Raw genomic sequence first — 21,440 nt, 5'->3', positions numbered from 1 at the left:
AAAGTCAAACTACACTATCCTCACCAAGTCGTCACATGTGGCTAAAATAAATCTTAAAGCTAGTGTTTCCCTCCAATAACTATAGAAGGGAAAGAAAGGGAAAAGGCCTCTGTATACACCTGTTCTCTATGCAAAAGCTTATCAGAAAAAGATGCCTCTTTTTCCGTATATGCCTATACGTTATCCACGTCATTTTTTAACATTTGCCTAATTGTCAAGATGTCTGCTTTATACTTTCAAGTATGACAAACATGTATACACTTAATAATCCTAAATATTTATTTACAATTCTAGAATATGAAACTTATTACATGTATAGGAATGTAAATGTATGTGTTCTGACTCAGTGAATATAAATAAAGCTTTTTACATTACGTAAACAAGTTTAATTCAAAATCTTTATAAAATACATCTTATGCTGTATTTACATACATACCTGATCTAAAAATACGAGTTATAACAAACTATTGGGCGCCATTTGAGAAGTGTTTAAGTACAGATTCCTTGCATAATATATGCAAAATGTTAAAGTAAACATTTTTAGGTAAAAGGTGCAAATCTGCAATTGTGTATAAAATATTTACTATGTCCAATGCATATATATCTATATTACATATTGTATATACAGATACTATGTTTGCAGAAAGGAATAGTTAAAACAGCAACTAGAAGATAATAGCATAAAACAAAATACTTAGAGAAACATTAAGCCGACATGAAAAGGAACCGGGTATGTAAATAACATGATCACCAACTCCTAAGCATGCTAACTCCTAGCGTTTTATGTATTTAATTGTAATTATTCACAAATATCTTGATTACTTAAAAGTTTAAAGTTGTAATTGGATCGCCCTATTAAAGATGAAAATATAGCCCTAAAGTTGTAAAGATAAAAGACCACATCAATCAAACATGGTTCTGGATAAAGTCAAAATACAGTTGTGCTGCTAGTGCACATATACCACTTTAACAGGGCACAAATACTCTCAAAACCACTGGGAATATGAACTGCATTTACTATAAAAGTTTGTGAAATAAAGTAGCTAGAAAATACATCAGTAGATGGTCTATACGGCTTCAGTAAGCTGCAGTTACTTTTAGAACACCTATTTGTTGAACTACAAAATTTTTTATTTCCAATTCTGCCAACAATTACATTAAAACATAGTTTAAGAGTTATTGTACTACAATTATCCTACTTTTTAAGTGTATTGTGAGACCTATCCTAGCAAAGTTAGGATTTGCTATCATAGCATTTGTCCAGTACTACCCTGAAATAATTTAGTCTAGTCTCCAGGATCCTAAGCAGTGACTTAACTAGTTTCCCTTGACTGAGAGTTTTTAAAGTTCAAATTTTTAAATCAATAATTCCATTATCAAGTAGGAAATTATATCATTTAATAAAGTTCCAAGTTATGCAGACAGACATAACTGTCTAATATATGCAGAACAAACTCACATACAAAAGCTTGTATAGTGTGGGAGCTAAGAGCCCTTCATATTACCTAGCACTTGATATTTTTGCATGTAATACATCAGAATGAAGATGCCTGAAGTTACCTCTTTTTTAAAAAGGGTTCCCAAAAAGATGTTTTTGCAACTTAGACACAACTTACCAATATCTGCAAGTGTTAGATACTAAAGATAACAAACAACTTTGCTTCGAGAAAGCTGGCATCATGCGAAGTTAGCTTCAACAGACTTGCTATTTGTGAAGACTCATTTTACATGAATATTGTCAACAAGGACAACTATAGAAACCATTTATACAACATACACAGGTAAATATTTAATAAGTCATAATGTTATTACATAATCTTTTGATAATCAAAATGTGTTACTTATTATGACTGTGATTCTGCCTCATCTACTCAGAGGCAGAATCAGGCCTTAAAAATAAAAAAAAACACTTAACATTTTACTTTATACATGATTGGTATATTTGGTGAGGGGAAAGACCTGTTAAACAATGTGCTTCTGAAAGCAAAACAGAACAAGGCTTTATAAAACAAGGTAAAGGATGCATCCTGTTTATTTTGTCATTGTAAAACATTTCTCAAGATCACAAAAATTTGAAAGATCATCTTCCTTCTCCCATATTACTACTCCAATGCTTCAGTTGACAAAGTTGTTTCTGTGCGACTTAAATTCTCATTGTTAAGTATAAAATAAAGTGAACTGATTCTGCAAATAAGAAATTTAATGAATTGGTGTCACACTATACTACTTGCTCCTTCTCAAACAGTTGAGTGTTCAAGTGTTTAAACCCAGTGTACACCCTCAACCAAGGAGTACCAATGATGTGCACAAGGAGTAGATACAAAATATGTATTATGTACAGGTTTTTTTTTTTAAATTAGAATTTATAAAACTCAATAGCCAAATCAAAGATATGAGGCACTAAATTAAAATAATATTTTAATATCTCAATTTATACAGACTGTTTTGTGAACAATTAGGACTGGTTCATAAATAGATATCTACAGAATTTGCTGTGCCAAAAAAAGCCAGCTGTATTTAACCAAAAAGAAAAATTGCACTTTGAGACTAATATTTTTTCACACCCTTTCAATATAACATGGTCATCTGGTATTTTTGGCACAGGTGTCAAGATGTATTTTTGCTACACAATTTTATAAAACACAAGATTCTTATATTTTGTTCATTAAAATCTGAAGAGTCTTAAACAAACCTAAAACTCTGATACAAATCTATATAGCTACAGTTGCTGAATTAAATAATATACACACATGGTTTAGATCTCAAAACCTCCTGACAACTGGATAGAGCACAGCTGCTTATTTTCTGCAACCATTTTAATCTTATGCTTTACCAGTCTGCATGTGTATGAAGTATTATTTCTGACTACACATCCAACACTATATCACACCCCAGTATATAAGGACAAGAAATAGATATACAACAAAAAAATTGGGTAAATCAGAAGGGGTTTCTTGGTCTTAAATTCTTCTCCAACCAGCAATGAAGCAGCACTGTATGCAGCCCAAAAGACTCCGAACAGCTTAAAAGGAAAAAAAAGACACGTATAAAATTAACTGATAACACAAAGTAAGTACTTTCCTTAAACCTCATTAAGAAAAAAAAAAAGCCTAATTTCTGCTGTAAGGCTTATGTTGTCATTTCCTTAGAAAGAGATGCAATAAGCTGGTTTCCAAATCTGTGTCTCCTATATCCCTGCTGCACCCAAGACTGCTATTAAGAAATGAGATCCACCTATTTCTTCGTTACAATGCAAAGCATGCACTTAAGACTTGTCCAAACCATCTACGCTGCCTAATTACTGGGTTTAGGAGCGAGTGGGCTTGCTCGTTTCCTAGCCCCAACTCTATTACAAGAGCTCACAGCTAAGAACACTAGCACATTTAAGAAGCCTCTACCAGGGTCTCCTCTACTGACCCATCTGATTTCATACATGAAGCTATTCCAAGAAACTATTTGCAATAGCTATTCTGATTTCAAAAGTAACTTAATTAGCCATTATAGAGAGGTAGTTTTTAACAAAATATTTTTGCATAGGCCACAATGACTTTGCACAAGTCCAGCTGGGATTTTCACAAGTTATGAAGTCCAACTCATAAAACTTTTCTTCATTACCAAGTCTTCCGTAAATACCGGAAGCAACACATTTTCTAGAGCAGGGGTGTCCAACCTTTTTGCATGTGGGGCCAGATCATGAACTCTTTATCACCCAGTGGGCCAGCGAGCCATATTCAAACACCCTCTGTCCTGGGCCAAAGAGACCCTGCCTGTGTAGCCCTACTGCACCTACCTGTTACTGCAAGGTTCATGGTAGCTGCTGGTGGGCAGGGGCAGGAGGGACCAATTGTGCATCCAGCCAGCTACTGCCCCAGAGACTGAAGGGGAGAAATAAATAGCTCCACATCTCCATCCCCACCGAGCAGCGCAGCCCCACAAGCCGGCGCTGCCTGAGGGGGACTGGAGCGAGGCGGCTGCTGCACCACAGCCCCTCACCTGCCTGCCTGCCAGCACGTCCCCACTCACCGTGGTGCCCGGCCACTCGGGCACATAGCCCTGGTGGCCTCAGCGCTGTGAGCCTGGAGCACGGGGTCCGGCAGACACCAGCTCCCACTGTCTCACCCCGCAGAGGTCAAGCCAGGACCATGCCTGCCGAGGCCGCCGCCGCCCCCCCATGCTGGCTTCCCACATGCTGCTGGGAACGGGAGGAGGCCAGCCAGGTCAGCACCAGTCAGCAGAAGCGGTGGCGGAGCCGTGTGCCGCTTGGGACTGACCAGTGCAGACAGGGGGAAGATGCAGCTGAGCCCGTGCCACTCCAGCCAGGCTCATCCCGTCGCGAGCAGCACACATCTCCGCCGCCACTTCTGCTGGCCGGTGCAGACCCAGCCGGGCTCCTCCCATCCCCAGCAGCACGCGAGAAGCCAGCTTTAGCTGCCTGCCACTTTTCCTGGCCAGTGCTGACCCTGCCAGGTCCATCCCATCCAGAGCAGCACGCAGCTGAAGCCAGCTTCCCACGTGTTGCTGGGGACAGGAGGAGCCCGACCGGGTCTGCACCGGCCAGCAGAAGCGGTGGCGGAGCCATGCACCGCTCAGGATGGGACAAGCCCGGCCGGAGCGGCAGGGGCTCAGCTGCATTTTCCCCCTGCCTGCACCAGTCAGTCCCAAGCGGCACATGGCTTCGCTGCTGCTTCTGCCGGCTGGTGCTGACCTGGCCCGCCTCCTCCCGTCCCCAGCAGCACGTAGCAATCCGGTTTCAGCTGCATGCTGCTCTGGATAGGACAGACCCGCCCAGGTTGGCACCAGCCAAAGGCGGCAGTGGAGCCGTGTGCCGCTCAGGACTGGCCGGCGCAGGTAGGGGGAAAGTGCAGCTGAGCCCCTGCTGCTCCGGCTGGGCTCATCTTGTCCCTAGAGGCACATGGCTACTCCTCTTCCCACATGCGCCACGTCGGCAACGTCAAGCTGACGCGGTGCGCGTGGGAACCTTGTCCCTTCCCCAGCCCTTCAGCAGCCATTAGGAAGCTGCTGAGGGGCTGGGGGAGGGACAAGGGGTGGGACTGAAAGTAAACAGTGTTTACTTTCGTTTCTCGTCGCAGCACCGTGGGCCTCAGAAAATGCCTTGGCGGGCCGCATGTTGGACAAGCCTGTTCTAGAACAACAACAAAAAAACCCCACCTCAGCAAAAATCCCTTCAAAATTGTATACAGGACACTTTAAATACACAGAAAAAGGTAAAGGCTGTTAGGCTGCTAGATCTGACAAAGAAACCTGAACTTGTGGGGATCAATAGTGGGAGTACAGTTCTGTACACCTTTAACTTAATATAGCTAGGTCTGTAGACATAAGCATACAACCTCAATTATTCCAGATGTGAAAGAGTACAGTAAAAGTTCCATTAATCGGCACCTTACAAGCTGGCATACTCTGTTAACTGGTATGCCGGCTTGCAAGGCAAAGTGAAACCGGAAGTGCCCACCGTGGCACTTCTGGTTTCGTCGAGCACCCACGGTCCGGGGCAAAGCAGCCTGCACTGCCAAGCCCCCACGGCCTGGGGACATGACTGGCTGTGCAGGGCCCACCTCTCTGTCCCACGGGGCCCGCAGGAGGGTCAGCGATGCCCCAGACACAGCAGGAGAAGCGGCAGCCCGAACAGGCAAGGACGCCTGTTCAGGCTGCTCAATTAACCAGCATATTTTGTTATTCAGCATTCCCCATTCACAGGGGATGCCGGATAACAGAGCTTTTACTGTACTAAGTTTGCATACTTGTGAACATTAAACTGGGGACCTGTAAAGGCAGAGTCAAGGAAAACTCAGAAGTTAGTGACTAGAGTTCAGTAAAATAGTCTGAGCTCTAAATGACACCACTGAAAAAATTATTTGAGGTGTGTCACTTGGAGCTACCAGGGATTTCTTTTGCTAGTTGTAGCTAAAAAAAGAAAGAAAAAAAAAAAAAGGATAGCTAGAAGAAATGAGATTAGCACACTTATCCATAGAGCTTTGGAATCAAACCAGAAGCATCCCACATTGCCAAATTATCTTAGATCTAAGGAGAAGGTCCTGCAAGATATGCATGGGTAACCCAAGAATAAGAATTATGCAGAGTTCCAATGCAAAGCTATAAAGCACTTGTGCTTAGGTAATTTAAGAGTCGCACACAGCTTTGAGCCCCCTCAGGGAACTTGTCTCATGATACTGCACTTCACAGGATTATGTCTACATGGCACAATACAATGCCACACAGAGATACTCTGAGCTAACTGGGAACATGCTACCTTAAATACCAGCATATGCACACTGCAGAAGCATAGGATGCAGAGACACCCAAGCTAGCTCTAGAACAAGAGCAGGAGAGCCATATTGACACAGTGCAGCAACTGGACTAAGACTTGCTTCTCAGCAGACCAAGTTAGCCTGAGTACAGCACCATGCTAACATGCTACAGTGCCTCTGGTTTGGGAGCTAGCACATGCAGAGCTAGCTTATAATTCTGCACAGTTCTGCCTTGTGATGTCTATCTTACCAGTTCTCTACTACCAAAAAGTCATGGTGGGTTTCTTTGCTTAAGTTACTTTTGCTCTCTGTGCCTTGGTTTCCCCATCTGTAAACTCGCCTTCTTCGTCAAGGGCTTAGAGATCCATGTATTACAACAGGGAGGTCTCAGAATGACCACTGATGTTGCTATTCACATTGCACTAACTAAGCACAAAATTCTGAATGTTGGGGTAAGGGGCAGAGACAACCTTAACCCAATTTCAGGATTGTTCATTTTGAGACTTATTCATGCTTTCCCTTGTAAACGCTATTTCTGTACTAGTACTCACTGAATTTTTTAAAAGATGTAAAGGTGATAGTAATAGCCCTAAAACAGTGGGCAGCAACAGCAGCATGTCATCTCAACCCAGCTGCGGTGCAAGGCAGGCCAGTGCTTCCAACCCACCTGCTGCTGCTACTTCTCCATGCCCAGCATGGGCAAATGCCTCCCTGCAGTCAGCCAGGGCAGGCAATATGCCCCCTCCTTCCAACCATATGGCATGGGCAACCAAGGGGGTCTTCACCTTGGCTAGTTTGCAGGGAGAAGTGGTGGCTACAGTGGCTGGGTTGGAATCTCCACAGGTTGATTTCAATGGCTTCATGGGACATATGTTGCCAACCTCTGCCATAGAACAGGGGTGGTCAACCTGCAATACACACATGCCACAAGTAGCATTGGCAGCCTCTGTGCCTGGCACAGAGCAGATCAGGGAGAGGGCAAGCAGCACATTATCAGACAGGACAGAAAGCAGAGCCACAGATGGGGCAAGAACACAGGAAAGGAAGCAAAAAAAGCAGAGCAGCAGGAAGAAAAATGGGACAGGAAGCAGAACAGGCAGCGAAAGGGAACTGGAGTGGCACTTGGGGAGAGTGCAGGGCCAAGGTGAAGACCCCCTTGGTTGCCCATGCCACATGGTTAGAAGGATTTGTGAGACACCTGCCAAAAAGGATGGCCTCCACTGCCCTAAAAAAAATATTGGAAAAATAAAAGCTTAAGGTGCCTCACTAATAATCTACAAGGTTTTGTTTTTTTTAATAGCAAAAAGAACCATGTAGCCCAAATTCAGTATTCAATGGATAAAACTCTTCCCCCAGAATCTGTCAGCATGACAAACAAGTGACTGCTGGTCAGAGAAGTCACAAGACTTTGTGCAGTTCTTCTCTAGATGTATTGACAAGTTACTATAATTTATTAGTCTGTTCATAAAATATTATTTTGAAGCATATTAGCATGGGAGCTATTAAAACTAAGATTTTTCTCTATAAAAAAATACTGAACTTACTTTTATTAGTGTAGATACAACCTCAAACGATCCAACAACCAGAAGGACAGGTGCTATTACAATGAGTGGAAGTAGAGAATATCCTATCACACCAAGAACTTGACCATATGCAACCTGGAAATTTCAGGACAGTTACTACACAATATGGACAAGGTTTGTTTTTCATCTAACTCAAACTTTTATCAACAAAGGAACATAATTACATTTTTTATGACCAAGTTGGCAGCTAGACCAGTTAGCTTGTGTGCTGTTTCAATTAAATGTGTTAGAAGGAATGTATATGAGTGCAAAACAAATGGTTTTGTGCATTTTTTTAGCCCAGGTTTTACAAACAGAATATTATAGGGATTCACTTGTTAGTTCAGGTACTTAACCTAAACGTTACCTAATTTTCCTCACTTAAAATGACATTTTAGCACTTCCAAGAGAAGGACATGGATGTAGAAGACAAACTACTAGAAAAACAAGTTAGTAGCAGTGTATTCTTTCATGCTCCACCCACAAAACAAGCTTTGCACGCAGGAGACATCAAAATGCAGTGTCCCCCAGTTGTTTGTACAATGTCCAAAATCCATACTTAGAGCTTTACTGGACTCATCACACCTGGCTTTTTGTTAGTACAGTTTGAAAATGCTCAGGTGCTCTGCTAGTCTCCTCTGGTTTAGCTTAAGAAATGTTGGCATCTCCTACAAAACAGGAGCTACTTGTGGCAGTAGATCATCCATAGAAAACTGTATGACCTGTAGCTGTAGTCTTCCCTTTCCTTTCCTCCCATATAAGGAATTAAATAATTAACAGTACATATATTTAAATCACTAGCATCTGTATTAATAACTTAAGTTTATACCATGGTTGTGAACCTCACTTGGACCTTAGACTAGATCCAGACCTTACAGCTCCTTGCAGGCCACATCCAGCCTGGGCCACCACAGCAAGAGTGGGGCAAGCAGCTGTGGGCCATTCAGCCACAGCAGATGCACACAAGGGGCAGTAGGCTAGGTGGTCACAGCAACCAAAGACTACTGGCAAAGGCTTGCTTGTAACTTTTGGTGCTGAAGTCCATGTAACTGGCAGGCTAGACAGAGCAAGACCGCAGGCCAGATGTCACCCGCAGGCCATATATTTGACGCCCCTGATTTAAGTGACTGGAGCAGTTCACATATTTTAAGCATTTTTTATGTTTTCTTTGCAATAAAAAAAAAGAAGCTGATTTTTTGGGTTAAGCTAAAGTTTTCTCAAGAACAGGACAGTTTCAAAAGGCATACTGTTATGTTGTACCTCAACGGAACAGCTCAATCCAAGTCTTTGATCCATTTCATGTCCTTTTGAATTTATTTGTCTGGTGGCTCAGAATTAAGGTTTTTTACCTGTGAACACTGTCAGTAATTGAAATATAAACTCCCAGAGGAATACATTTATGTAAATTATGATGTCTAGTTGCACCCAATCCTTATGATACCTAGACACTTTACCAGTTGAGGTGTATAAATGCATTTCACAATAACGTACAATTACACAGCTATTGCAGTATAGTTAAAAAAATATTTGGAAATAGGTACAGTATAAATAAAATGGCCACACTGCAAAACAGCAGTTACCATTTAAACAGGAGCTACTCACTTATTATAATTAGCTGGCAGCTAGATTATTTTCTTTTTCCACTGAGAAGCTGAAGCTACTGATTTAGGTTTTAGTTGGTAGTAAATATGCACTGATACATCGGTCCAATATCAGATCAGCACCAATACAAAGAAAATTGACTGCATCAGAAATTGGCTTTTTTTGCCTAATGTGGCTGACAATGTGGCCAATAAATGCCCCATGCATACACGCAGCCACAGCATGTAAGTGACAAGGAGCACAGCCCGGCAGCTTGGAGAGTTACATTCAGCTGGTAAGTCTGTTGTGGTGGGAGGGGAGAGGGAGGCTGATCAAGGCCCCCCATGGTGAGGGAAGGAGTGGGGCACTGCCCAGCTGGAGTGAGGCAGGGCGTGGGATGGAGCAGCAGCTCATCCAGGGGATGGCTCTGACCTCTACACACAATCTGGGAGGGTATGGGGGGCATGTACCCCTGGATCTGCGTGGGGTGGGGTAGCTTATGCTCAGGGCAGACGGCAGCGGCACTGGGAGGCGAGCTGGGGGGACTTCGGTGTATTTTGGGGTGGCTCAAGCTCCCCCACCCCCACAGCCCCTCTCCCAGCGCTGCCCACCTTAAGCGCAGCCCAGCCAAAACTCCCTGCCAAGAAGAGCCCAGCACAGCCCTAGCCCCAGCCCACAGCAGCAGCCCCCCTTGCTTCGCATGCAGATCCGGGAACATACCCCCCATGCCCACCTAGGGTGCACACAGCGGCAGAAGCCACTGCTGCCCCCCGCCTTCTGCACCCCTCCTGGATGAGCCACGGCTCCGTCTTACACCCTGCCCAGGCAGCACCTGCCCCAGCCCCACTCCCTCCCTCACCACAGGAGCCTCAATCTGCCCAACCCCACCCACACAGCCCTTCCCTCCCCACTCCCCTTTCACCACAACAAACATACCAGCCAGACACTGTTCTTCAAGCTGCTGGGCTGTGCATTGGAAATCAGATCAGTAAAAATCAGTTTAAAAATTGGCGATTGGTATCAGCCCAAAAAATCTCAGTGCACCTCTAGCTGGCAGCCATAATTAGAGTGGATATGCTCTGGTAATTTAGCAGCAGTACTAGCACATCCTAGTTCTGGCCATGCTGTAAGTAATATGTAAGCAGTCTAAATGAACAAATATAAAAAACGACCAATATTTTGTTTCTTACTTTAAGCCTAAATATTGGTCACCTTCAAATGAGCTACAGGTGGAATTTAAGGTTCCTGGCAGACATTTTTTCTATCAAGTAACAGGTAATGTTGCTTGATGAAAACTGTCATGCTACTGTGACCTGCTTCCAGTTCACTGGGCCAGATATCCAGAAGGGGAGGAAAAAGTGCCCTAGGAACTTCCTCTGCCTGCACTTGCCAGCAACAGGAGCTGGACAGCTGCTAGCAAGGGCTGTCAGCCCTATCTTACACCTTCAGATGTGCTGCTAATAAGAAGTGAGCTCTGAGCTCCCCCTGCAGGAAGGAGCTGCTCCCCTGACCTTTGAAGGGAGACCAGTGCAAGATGGGGGGGGGGAGCACGCAGGAACAGCCCAAGCAGCAGAGCTCAAATCTCCTGAGAACACCTTATAAATAGGGTGACCATACATCCCAGTTTGGCTAGGACAGTCCTAGATTCCCTACGCTGATCCCAGCTGGTTGGTCAGAAGTCCTACGTCAGAGTCTGGTGGGGAAATGGAGGAGCATAGTGAGCCAGGCAGGCAGCCACTGCTACTCCTGTGCAGAAGCGAGGTGAACAAATATATGGTCATCCTACCTAACATACCATATCCAAGGTCCGTACATTCTTTGTTGGAGACCATCTATAATGTAAAAATCTACCCTAACTAAATCAGAGACTTTAGTGAGCCCAAGCTCACTTCATCAGATGCATCTCATCTTTTCCTGGGCTAGGATCAACAATCATCCAATTGTCAGTTCCAGCCCCAAGAATGCACTAGGGCTGGTTCAAGATCCTGGTGCAGTCCCAAGGTTGGAACCACCAGTAAGCTGATTGTTGGTCTACCGTGGGGCTAGTTCAAGACACCAGTGCAGTTCCAGGGCTGGCATAATCAGCTGATTGTCAGTCCCAGCCCTGGGACTGCACCAAAACCATTCTACACCCTGGTGCAGTCCTGGGGCCCGGACCACACTGGCTTTGGTCACCCTATCACATGTTCAATTTAAGGTACAATGGAGTTCAGCCATAAAAATGTTCCACATCTTTTGTAGAGTATTTTTTGTGGCTGTTTTCCCATCGTGTCACATCATTCACTCCTTGAATGTGTGGCAAGGTTTCTACTTATGGTGTGATTAGTAGGGTAATCCTGTTTTAACTCTAACATCTACCAGGGGCCTTAAAAGGAGCATCTTTTGACTGGCTGTCAATTTCTATTGTGCAATAATTACTCTGCAAGTGTAGCATGTCTAAATATACTGTGCTATTTCCTGGTTAAGTACACAACGAACATAACGTGTCAGGGGCCTAAGGCAATGATTTGGACTGATAGTTAGGAATTCAAAGTCTGTTCATTCATTGCTAGCTAGCTCCATTTGCTACATTTTTTTTTTTTTTTTTACTAGTTCTAAAAATGTACTTAGAAACCCAATTAACAGACATTGCATATGATCTATAGCACAATAAATGGGAGGTTACGACTTACAAAACGAGTAGGTCTCTATCCTAAGTCAGGCACCCAAAAACCCTAAAAATGCAGCTAAGAAATTTTACACATCACTCACTTTCATATAAAACTACTTACTTCTCCTCCAAGAACCCTGGCCAATAAAAAAATTGTCAAGGATCCAAATATCCAAATAGTTATAATCCAAGAAACCACCTTAGGAGAAAAAGAACAAACAAGGCTTATTTCCACAACAGTGTAATAACTGGTTTGGTTTGGTAAGCAAATCTAAACAGCAGCAAACATTATACTACTTAGTATTACAGAAAATCCAGGAATCAAATTCACAGTATATTTTATCATTTAGAGAATAACTTTTTTGCACAAGTTTATGGTGTTTGAGTACTCAGAACACAAGAAAACAGTAAAACCAGTATTTCACAGGGAATATGGTTTTGTATCACAACAGGAAGATGTTAGTAAAACTATGTAACCAATTAGTTAAACAAGCTTTAGTCAGTGCGTCTCAAGTCCACTCTTGAAGAAATTTAATCAAGTTTCAGATTTTACAACATGGAAAATATACTGTTTTCACTCTACTTTGAATCATAAAGGGAAACCAGTTTGCCTTTATCCTCAAGAAAAAGCATATTTAGGCTTTACCACAGGGTTGGCTTAAATCAGGATAGTCCAACAGGAAGCTCGCAGGCTGCATGTGGCTTGTGAGGGGTGAATTTACAACCCCCACAGTTCCTAACCAGCCCACCACCGGCTCCATTGCTCCAAGGGTAGCAGCAGCTGGGTCTCCAGGCTCCTCCTCTTCTTTGGCTTCTGCCTCCTGCCCCCACCACAAGGCACGGGGTGCCAGGGGAGCCCACAGGCAGGGATTTGAGGGTCTGGGTACCCAGGTGGCCCAAGGTGCTCATGGCTTACATTGGTGTGGCCTGTGTTGCACTCAGCCCCCAGCCACTTTGGAGTTGGACAGCCATAGCTTAAATCAGGAGAAAAAAAACCCCATGGAAATTGAGAGTTCTACCCCCCTCTCTCTTCTTAGGCGAAAACAGTACTCTCTAATCCCTAATGGTAATGTGTTATACACAAGCTGACAAAAACAAAAATCAAAAGAAGATTTAAGTTAAAACTCCTAATTCTAATTCCAATTTGATAGTTTCTATCTTAGAAACTGGTCATTGCATCCTGGCCTAAATACTACAACCAATGTCTGTTCTTCCCATGTTTTTTCTACTCCTCAGTGCTTAGACTGAATATGAAACCTTAAATCAACAAATTTAAGGTCACCAGTCCATAATTAAGTTTAAAATGGAGATGAGATTCTTCTGGAATGCAGCAAATGGGAGGAGGAAAAAAGATGGAAACTTTACTCCCATAGTACAATGGCTGCATTCCATGATACTTAATTTTATGCTAGAAACCTTAATTTTATGCTAGAAACCTTAATTGGGTACCAATTTATGGTTTTATATTCAGTGTCAGAATCATAAGGAGGGTAAAGAATCACTGCGGGTTTCATCTCTGCAGTCAAAATTATGTAGTTTTTTGGTGTAAAGGTACAATAAAATCCTCTTTTCTCTTTGCAGCCGTGTCTCATGTCCAAAAGAACAACACAGATTAATACATTAACATTTGTGAGCTATACTTAAGAGAAGTAGCGCGCTGTCAAATGGCTTTCAGTCAGCCATTAGTGCAAAACTTAGAGAAGTTGAAAAGTAATTCCATTTGGGCTCATGCCTCCACATCTGCTATATTCAGCAATAATATAGGAGCAGTGCCAAAATCATCCCCAATCCCCAGGGAGTCTGCACCCCAGCAGCAAGAGCTTTCCCACAGTGTCTCTCTTGCAGAAGCAACCAGTGCACAGTGCTGCTGCTATAAAAGCAAGAGCTGGGGTATGCAGAGCCCTCCAGCAGCCACCAGGGACTATTCTGCATAAGACTCCTGCACCCAGTTCCCCCGCCCTCAAAACCCATGCAGGCACCCCATTTTCCCCAACTCTCAGAACCACATGTCCCACCCCCAGCCCCAATCTTCCCTACAGGGTTTGCCCATGGTGTAAACCCTTTTTGTTATACCAGTCTGCTGTAAAAAAGCAAGTCCTGATATGCCTCATTGCTGAATAAAGACCTAGTTAAAGGCATTTACTCTTTACTATAATTGTGTTTCACAGAAACCCACTTAGGTCAAGAGCTGGGTAAATGCTATTAAGGAGAGACGTAGGCTCATACAAGCAACTCCAGCTTAGCGCTCTTAATTGGTTCCTGAAAAAACAAGCATTAAGTGAAATGAGCGTTAAGCAAAATCAAAAGTATCTGACAATCCAAGATGGTGACCGCAAGTGTTATAATGAAACTCGCTGAGCCCTAAGTGAAATCAGGTAATTTCAAATAAGCATTATACTGAAATAGCACTAAATGAAACACCGTTAAGCAGGGGGTTGCCTGTATCCAGATTGTGTCACCTTTTAGAGTGAAAACGACTGGTAGAATTACTAGAGACATCATAATCAGATTACAATGGAGAAGTGACAAAGGCAAACTCTACAGAAGGCCAACCAAATCTATACAATAACTCTGGGTAATCAATCCCTGAGCTCTGAAAGAACTGTGGGAAGAGTTCTAGGGATAAGGCATGTTTATCAGGGAGTCAGAAAGTTACTCAACTTCAGAGGAAAGGAGAGTAAGAGGGGACAAGATACTTTAGAGGACAACAAGCAGTAGACAAAACTGTGTTAGGTCAAGGATAGAGTTAAGTATGTGGCCTTAATCACAAAAAATAAATCACAAAAGTTTAAATAACAAGAATAATTCAGTAGCATGGTTATACTAAATCAGACTTAATAGTCTATCAGTTTCAGAAACAATATTTTACTTAATGTATATGAGCAAGTATTGAAAATATTTCATCTGTTAACTTTAGCACTATGAAAGTATAGGGTAAATAAATTGGAATTTTAAGTCAATCCAATTAGTATACATTATAACATTTAATAGACTGCATTATCCATGTATGTTTTCAGAAAATGTATCATCCTTTTAGCTGCATTATGGCAAAATAAGTTTGTCACTGTAACTAGTTTTATAAATGTAATACAAGGAATATTCATGTAAATATTTACTATTCAATTACAAATTAGTTACATCTACAAAGACATCCAAGAAATAAGCAAGGATTTCTTTGGGTGATATCTTTTATTGGATCAGCTGTACAGTTGAAATAAAGTTAGACGAGTTTGACTGCGCTGCATTCGAAAGCTTGTCTAACTTTATCCCAGCTGTACAGTTGGGCCAATAAAAGTTGTTATTCCAAAAAAAAAAAAAAAAAAAAAAAAAAAAAAAAAATCCTTGCAAGCCATGTAATTCCTGGACCATCATGGCTAGATCACTAACACTAATCCATGAAAGAAGTATGTTTAGAATAAGATACTATTTCTTCTCACGGCATACACAGAGAGATGGAGCTTTTGTCGTCTATGAATAAACAGAATGGACTGTTCAGTAATCAAGTCACTATATTTGGTTTGGGATTCTATTTAAATAAAAAGGGCTATACTCACCTTGAATTGTCCATATAATGAAATCATAGAGAAGAAGAGAACAACTGCCAGAGGACCCCAAAAATCAGGATTGTCTCTCACTACTTGTCTATTAAACCCAAGTGATGGCATAGGCATCAGCACACATCGAATTTTGTAGTAAATATCTTTCAGATCAATGTCTAGTTCCTCCCTACAAGCGCAAAACAAAAGCATTACTATATATTCTGATAACAAAGCAATCTGTGCAAGGGAAAAAAAAAAAAACAATTACAAAGAGCAAGTTAATGAAGCAACAAAAGCTTATGGAGTGTTCATATCCAGAATGCTTAAATGTCACAAGCTTTGAAGTCAATAAAGTCACTGAAGTCAATTTTGAATGTGAAAGCCCTGGAACCATTAACACAGAATTGTGCTTTACTGTTTTGGAGCACCTTCCAAAAATCTAAGAATATAAAAGAGCATCCATTTCTCTCTATCCACTGGAAAACTAGCAAGTATTGCTTTTTATATCTAATTCTGTATGCTGTTTCATTTCATTTCCAGAATTAAACTTGCTGAAACAGCAGCCACCCAGTAACATCCATCTTGTGAATATACTCCTTTGGTACCTCAAGCAGACAGTTCTATTATTTAAGAGAATGGTAACTGTCAAAGGCAAACATTGTAAGTGTGACTACCCTTTATTAGACAGGCTCATTACATGAACAGACTTTTCTTATCTTTGAGGCTAACACCAATTTAACTAAACAGGTTAATAAACATAGCCCTTTTGGGTGAAGAACGTCTAGTAGCCTAGGATGATTAAAACCAATGAAAAATTAGTTCAGGAGCTTCATTCCCAAACTGTTATAATAGTCAAACCTAGACATAATGAATGTATAACTGCCCTGTGGAATACAAACCTACTCTTCATAAAGAACAATGCCTTATAGTAGAGGGAACCTATCCATTGTCACCCCACTATTTCATTGTATTTGTCACTAGTTTTCTAGAAGAAAACTGAACATGAGTGTTTCTTCTATTCTGGACAGGACAGACCATTTAAGAACCTACCTAGCTTTGTATGTGGGAAAAGTTATACCATTCTTGGAGTAACAGATTAAGTATTATGTTCTCTACAGATATCTGTTCTGTCCCAGCACTTTTTATTTCAGCATCTGAAAATACTTTAAGAAGAGGATACTATGGATTAACCTCATATGACAGATTGGGGGAGAAAAAAAGAAAGAAAAAGGCATGAAAGCTAAGTGACCTAAAGGTGAAAGGTGACAAATCAAAACTCTTGAAGAACAAGTTTCACATTATGAGATCACAAGTCTTCCTTTTCCCACTACATTTCTGTACATGATTCAGATGGAGTTGAAGTTTGGCAGATCTGCAGTACTCTCTGGTTTAAAAATTAGTATTTAAATGCATAATATGAACATGATAATATTTTTAATGTAGAAGTATAACATGAAGGAGTGTAGAAAGAAGGCTGTGCTTGATTTTTGCTATTTCCAAAATTAAGTTTATTTTACTGAACTCAATCAGAAAGTTCTAGTCTGTAGCAGAGTAACTGTTTTTTTCTAGCATTCTGATTAAGAATGCCATGAAGGGATGTTTATCTTGAAGTTAAACCACAAGTCAAAAAACCCTTTGCCCACCTGCATCAATACTAGCAGTTGTCATCAGTGGATTTACCATGTATTTATTTCAGGCAGTAACTGCTAACATTCATTTTACATTACAGAAGACTCTGAGGTTGTTTCTTGGACAGGGCTCAAGGAACTCACTTTATTGACAGCACACAAAAAAAAGAGGGAGAAAAAAAAAGACATGATCTAAGGCTCAATTTTTTAATCATAATGGGTACACTAAAACTCTGAACTGACCAAGGCTACTTAAAGTCTATTTTTACCTTCATTTTCACCCTTCCCCCAGGCAAGGTTAAAGTAATGTATTTTAGTTTTTTCTCTCAAAACAAAAACATCCAACCAGAAAATAAAGACAGATATCAAAGAGTAATTCTGACATACAGAAGTGGCTTGTTATCTTCTGGGTCATCATCTTCTACTTCCAGAAGCCAGCCATACCCTCTTTGTCTCAGGAATGTAGTTGCAGAAGATTCTTTGATGAACTCTCCTCCTCCACCTCCTAGATTTAGTTTAACATCTGGCGATGCTATGGAACCACTAAGATCTTGGAACAAAGTGAAAGAAAGACATCCATGTTCATACTCTCCCTAAAGTCAGTCTTAATTTCACCAGAATGAGGAAAAAAAGTTTTAAACAGCTACCTGCTACACTGTAGTCATTTATGAACTTTTCCAAGTTACAGAATAAAACTCTACACTATAAAAAGATGTATGATTTGAACATAACATTTTTATACAGAACTAAAATCTCCCTCTTGACCAAGCTATCCCACCACTGTACTGCCAACATTTTAGTAGCTAGCATTACCCACTTGTATAGGGGTGGATAGATACTTTGATTTGACAGTTTCAGTCTGGTCTTGTATTACAGTATATTTCAAGGTATAAATCAATTAACTCACTGACTACACTAGCTTACAACAAAACAGTAGCCATTTGTTTAGTGCTTAAAATTAACTACGCTCAACCTGTTTTGAAGTCCATCTTTGCATACTGGCACCTTTTCACGCTACCTCATTTCTCCTATGCATAGCAGCTTTTAAAAGAATAATATTGCATGGATACATTTCAAATTTGTAGCCCAAGTTTGACATAAATTAACATTTTTTAAAAGAAAACTGTAACTGTATAGGCCCAACTTTTGTTCATTCAGATACTAAACAGGGTCTAAACAAACAGTAGGGCTCTTCTCCAATATGGCAATATACTAGAAGAATCAGAGCAGCGTTCAATCCACTGCATGTGTGCTGCACAACATGAAACTTAAAATAAGTTTTACTTAAAACTTCATTCTGCATTCTGAGACAAACCAAATGAGATGGTGTTAGAATAATAATTGAAAAGAAAGAAACCAATTGAGAGAGATAAGTGGAAAATGAAGCAGGGAAAAGTTAAGAAAGATGGGATGGAATTCACAGAGTCAAAACATCAAAAATTTCCCCCATGTTAATGCTTTGAGAAGAGGGGTCAACAATGTACAGTCTACAGGCAGAATCCAGCCCACAATAAGATTTTATCAAGCTTGGAACAATTATGACCACATCATGTTTAGAATTCCTTTGCTTTAGCAGTCTTCTCACAGAGAAATGTATAGTTTATTATGACCTGTACAAAGCTTATGGTGTCCTAAACATTGTACCGTAAGGCTATAGGTTAAAAAGCAGATGACAGGAAAGGAAACAAAAAGCAACAAGACTTTCCCCAACAGGGAGGTGCAGTGAAGTTAGGAGTAATGCCAAGCTGGTCAAATGATTTGGAACTTTTCTGAGACTTGGTTTTGATGCTCCTAAACTTTGAATCTCCTAGATAGCTTTCAAGAAAGAATCTTTTCTCTCCCTGTCTTGTATGACTTTCATCTTCTTTGCCCAGTAAGGAAGGGAGCCTTGATGAAAAGAAATAAGATTAGACAGGCATAGTAAGTTTTTTTTTTTTAAAAAAAAGAGAGAGAAAAAGCTTATTCTATATGCTAGACAGCACCATTTGCCAGCCGGGATAAGTTGCATGTTTTCCAAATCCAAACGCATCTGTCCCAAGGTGATGCCATTAGTGGACACATCGGTGTAGACCTGGTGCAGGTATTAAGAACAAAACACCACCTAACCCTGCTTATATTTTTGCTTTTTTTATTATGCTAGTAGCAACAAGAGAGAAACATACACAGCTCATCTTTTGCAAGCCTCCAGATTCCTTTGGCTAGAGAAACATATAGTATCTACATAGAGTCAGCCTTCTGCAAAGATTCCCACACCAATTCCAGTTCCCGGGTATGGGGCCCATGAATCAGAGCTTACAAGGCTGCACCAATATGTGGACTGATCCATTAACTGTAAGTAGAGACCTGCACATGCTCTTCTGCTGAAATATTGCTGATGTGGACTGGGGCAGGGAGAAGATAAGAGATCACCAGGAAGCCCACCTCTAGCCAAAATATCAATGACATTATAGTGCTCAATATAAACACACACCTTCCTGGAGTTAAGACAAACAGCTCTGAGATATCAGAGTATATCATATCCAGTTGTGAAGATCTCCAGAGCATAACAAAAGATAAGCCACAAGCTCTGGCTAATACTCATCTCCCATCAGTTACTGTTCTCAGTAAGATAACCCTGAGTGGAGGTTGGGACACAGCATCTAAGTCACATCAGCCTTCACCTCCAACTGGCACCACCTCAATTTACAGACTAAAGGCCTTGCTACAGGTTCATATGAAAGCCAGACAGAAACCAGGAATAGAGTTATTACACATTTCCAAGCCCTAACTTTGCAGCTGGTTGGCTCTGTATAGCCAGAGTCACTTTTCTCACATGACAATCACTTTGTACCTGTGGCTGGCCTACATTTGCTGCACAACTCAACAGTGAATTGCAGAATATATAACGCACAGCGAAGGCCTAAACAACATCCACCTAGAGCAGGGGTACTCAACCTTTGGTCCGCAGGGCAAACCCGGCCCATGGAGAGGACATCTGGCCTGCAGGCATCTCCCACTGGGATGGAAAACATGGTGTTTCTTCTATTCTGGACAGGACCGACCATTTAAGAACCTCGCTAGCTTTGCATGTGGCAGGGAATGGTGACAGCTTCGTGCATCTGGATCCAGCCTGGCCTGGGCCATCATCGAAGCAGCAGGCTCAAGACCAGGCCCACCTGGATCAGGGCTACTCTGCTCTCCCCACCACCCCTCAAATCCAGATTGGGGCCACTCCACTCCCTGCACCCATCCTGGACAGATAGGGGAGGGCTGCACACCTGCTGCAGTCGCATCAGGCCCATGGAGACACCTGTCACAGCCCAGGCCCCGGCAGGGCAAAATGTTTGGGCACCCTGACCTAAAACAGCTCATTATAAATGGGATGTGCTTCAAGGGCATTTATAGATGTGCTCTGGGGGGCGGGGGATGCTCCAATTAGCAAGCCACAGTAATTAAAAGTGCCCAAGAGTCACGTGTACCAAAAACTGGAGGCAGGCACACTTTGAACTAAAGCTCATGGAACGCGTTTGAGTTTGAAGCGCCCCGCTGCCATTTTTCAGCTCAGGGATGCTGATACAAATGACACTGGAGGTCATGGACGGATTAACGCACAAGCCAACACAGCCCACGGTTGTCTGGGTTCAGCGCTGCCTGACAATTATTCTTCAGTTTCAACCCAATGCTCATTCAATCAGGGTGAGCAATATAAAGCAAATAAGACGACTTATTTGCACATTTCTCTGCATACCAGGGATCAGAAAGTATGCAAACAAGTCCTCCGGTTATTTACTTTATATTGCTCACAGCAACTGGCCAGTGAGTGAGCACTGGGGCACCCACCTCCGAAACACCAGCGCTAGGAGGGGAAGAGCCACAGACAGGCTGGGGGGGGGGGGGGAGAAGGTCCTTCTCACCGTCAGCGTCGGCGGAAGAGACGAAGGTGAAGTCGCCGCTACCGGGAGCGTAGAGCGGCGGCGCAGGGCCCGGCGGCTGCATGTCCCCGCCGGCGCGGGGCCTGGAGGGCCGGGGCGGTGCGGGGACGCGGCGGGGCCTAGGTCCGGGGCTCGGCGGCGGCGGAGGCTGCCCGGCTCCCCCGGTGCGGCGCCCCGACACGACCAGCTCGGCACCGCCCCGCCCATGGGCGGCCTGTAACGCGCCGCCTGATTGGCTGCTTGAGAACCTCGCCTCCAGAAACTCCCCGCCCTCTCAGCTATGCTTCCGGGTGACCCAAATAT

The 21,440-nt window shown here is 42.4% G+C and overlaps 1 protein-coding gene across 1 annotated transcript; it reads right to left on the bottom strand.

The window, feature by feature from the left end:
- Positions 1 to 363: 363 nt before the first annotated feature.
- YIPF4 (Yip1 domain family member 4) lies at positions 364 to 21,332 on the bottom strand. The gene is made up of 6 exons (XM_019500634.2): positions 21,120 to 21,332; positions 17,614 to 17,776; positions 15,614 to 15,785; positions 12,181 to 12,258; positions 7,811 to 7,924; positions 364 to 3,022 (listed from the first exon to the last, which is right to left on the bottom strand). The coding sequence occupies exons 1-6, from the start codon at positions 21,199 to 21,201 to the stop codon at positions 2,885 to 2,887; spliced, it is 747 nt and encodes a 248-aa protein (XP_019356179.1). The 5' UTR covers positions 21,202 to 21,332; the 3' UTR covers positions 364 to 2,884.
- Between the last annotated feature and the right edge of the window lie 108 nt (positions 21,333 to 21,440).

Source organism: Alligator mississippiensis, chromosome 1 (genome assembly GCF_030867095.1).
Source record: "Alligator mississippiensis isolate rAllMis1 chromosome 1, rAllMis1, whole genome shotgun sequence".
Classification (NCBI taxonomy): Eukaryota; Metazoa; Chordata; order Crocodylia; family Alligatoridae; genus Alligator; species Alligator mississippiensis.
The sequence above is the reverse complement of the archived record's forward strand: the minus strand, read 5'-3'. Positions and strand labels throughout refer to the sequence as shown.

Excerpts from the sequence above, each read along its gene's own strand:
- YIPF4 (XM_019500634.2), bottom strand. The coding sequence starts at position 21,201 with ATGCAGCCGCCGGGCCCTGCGCCGCCGCTCTACGCTCCCGGTAGCGGC. Across the intron at positions 17,777-21,119 it reads CTCTTCCGCCGACGCTGACG|ATCTTAGTGGTTCCATAGCA; the intron begins GTGAGAAGGACC and ends CTTTGTTCCAAG. Across the intron at positions 3,023-7,810 it reads TTGTATCTACACTAATAAAA|CTGTTCGGAGTCTTTTGGGC; the intron begins GTAAGTTCAGTA and ends TTTCCTTTTAAG.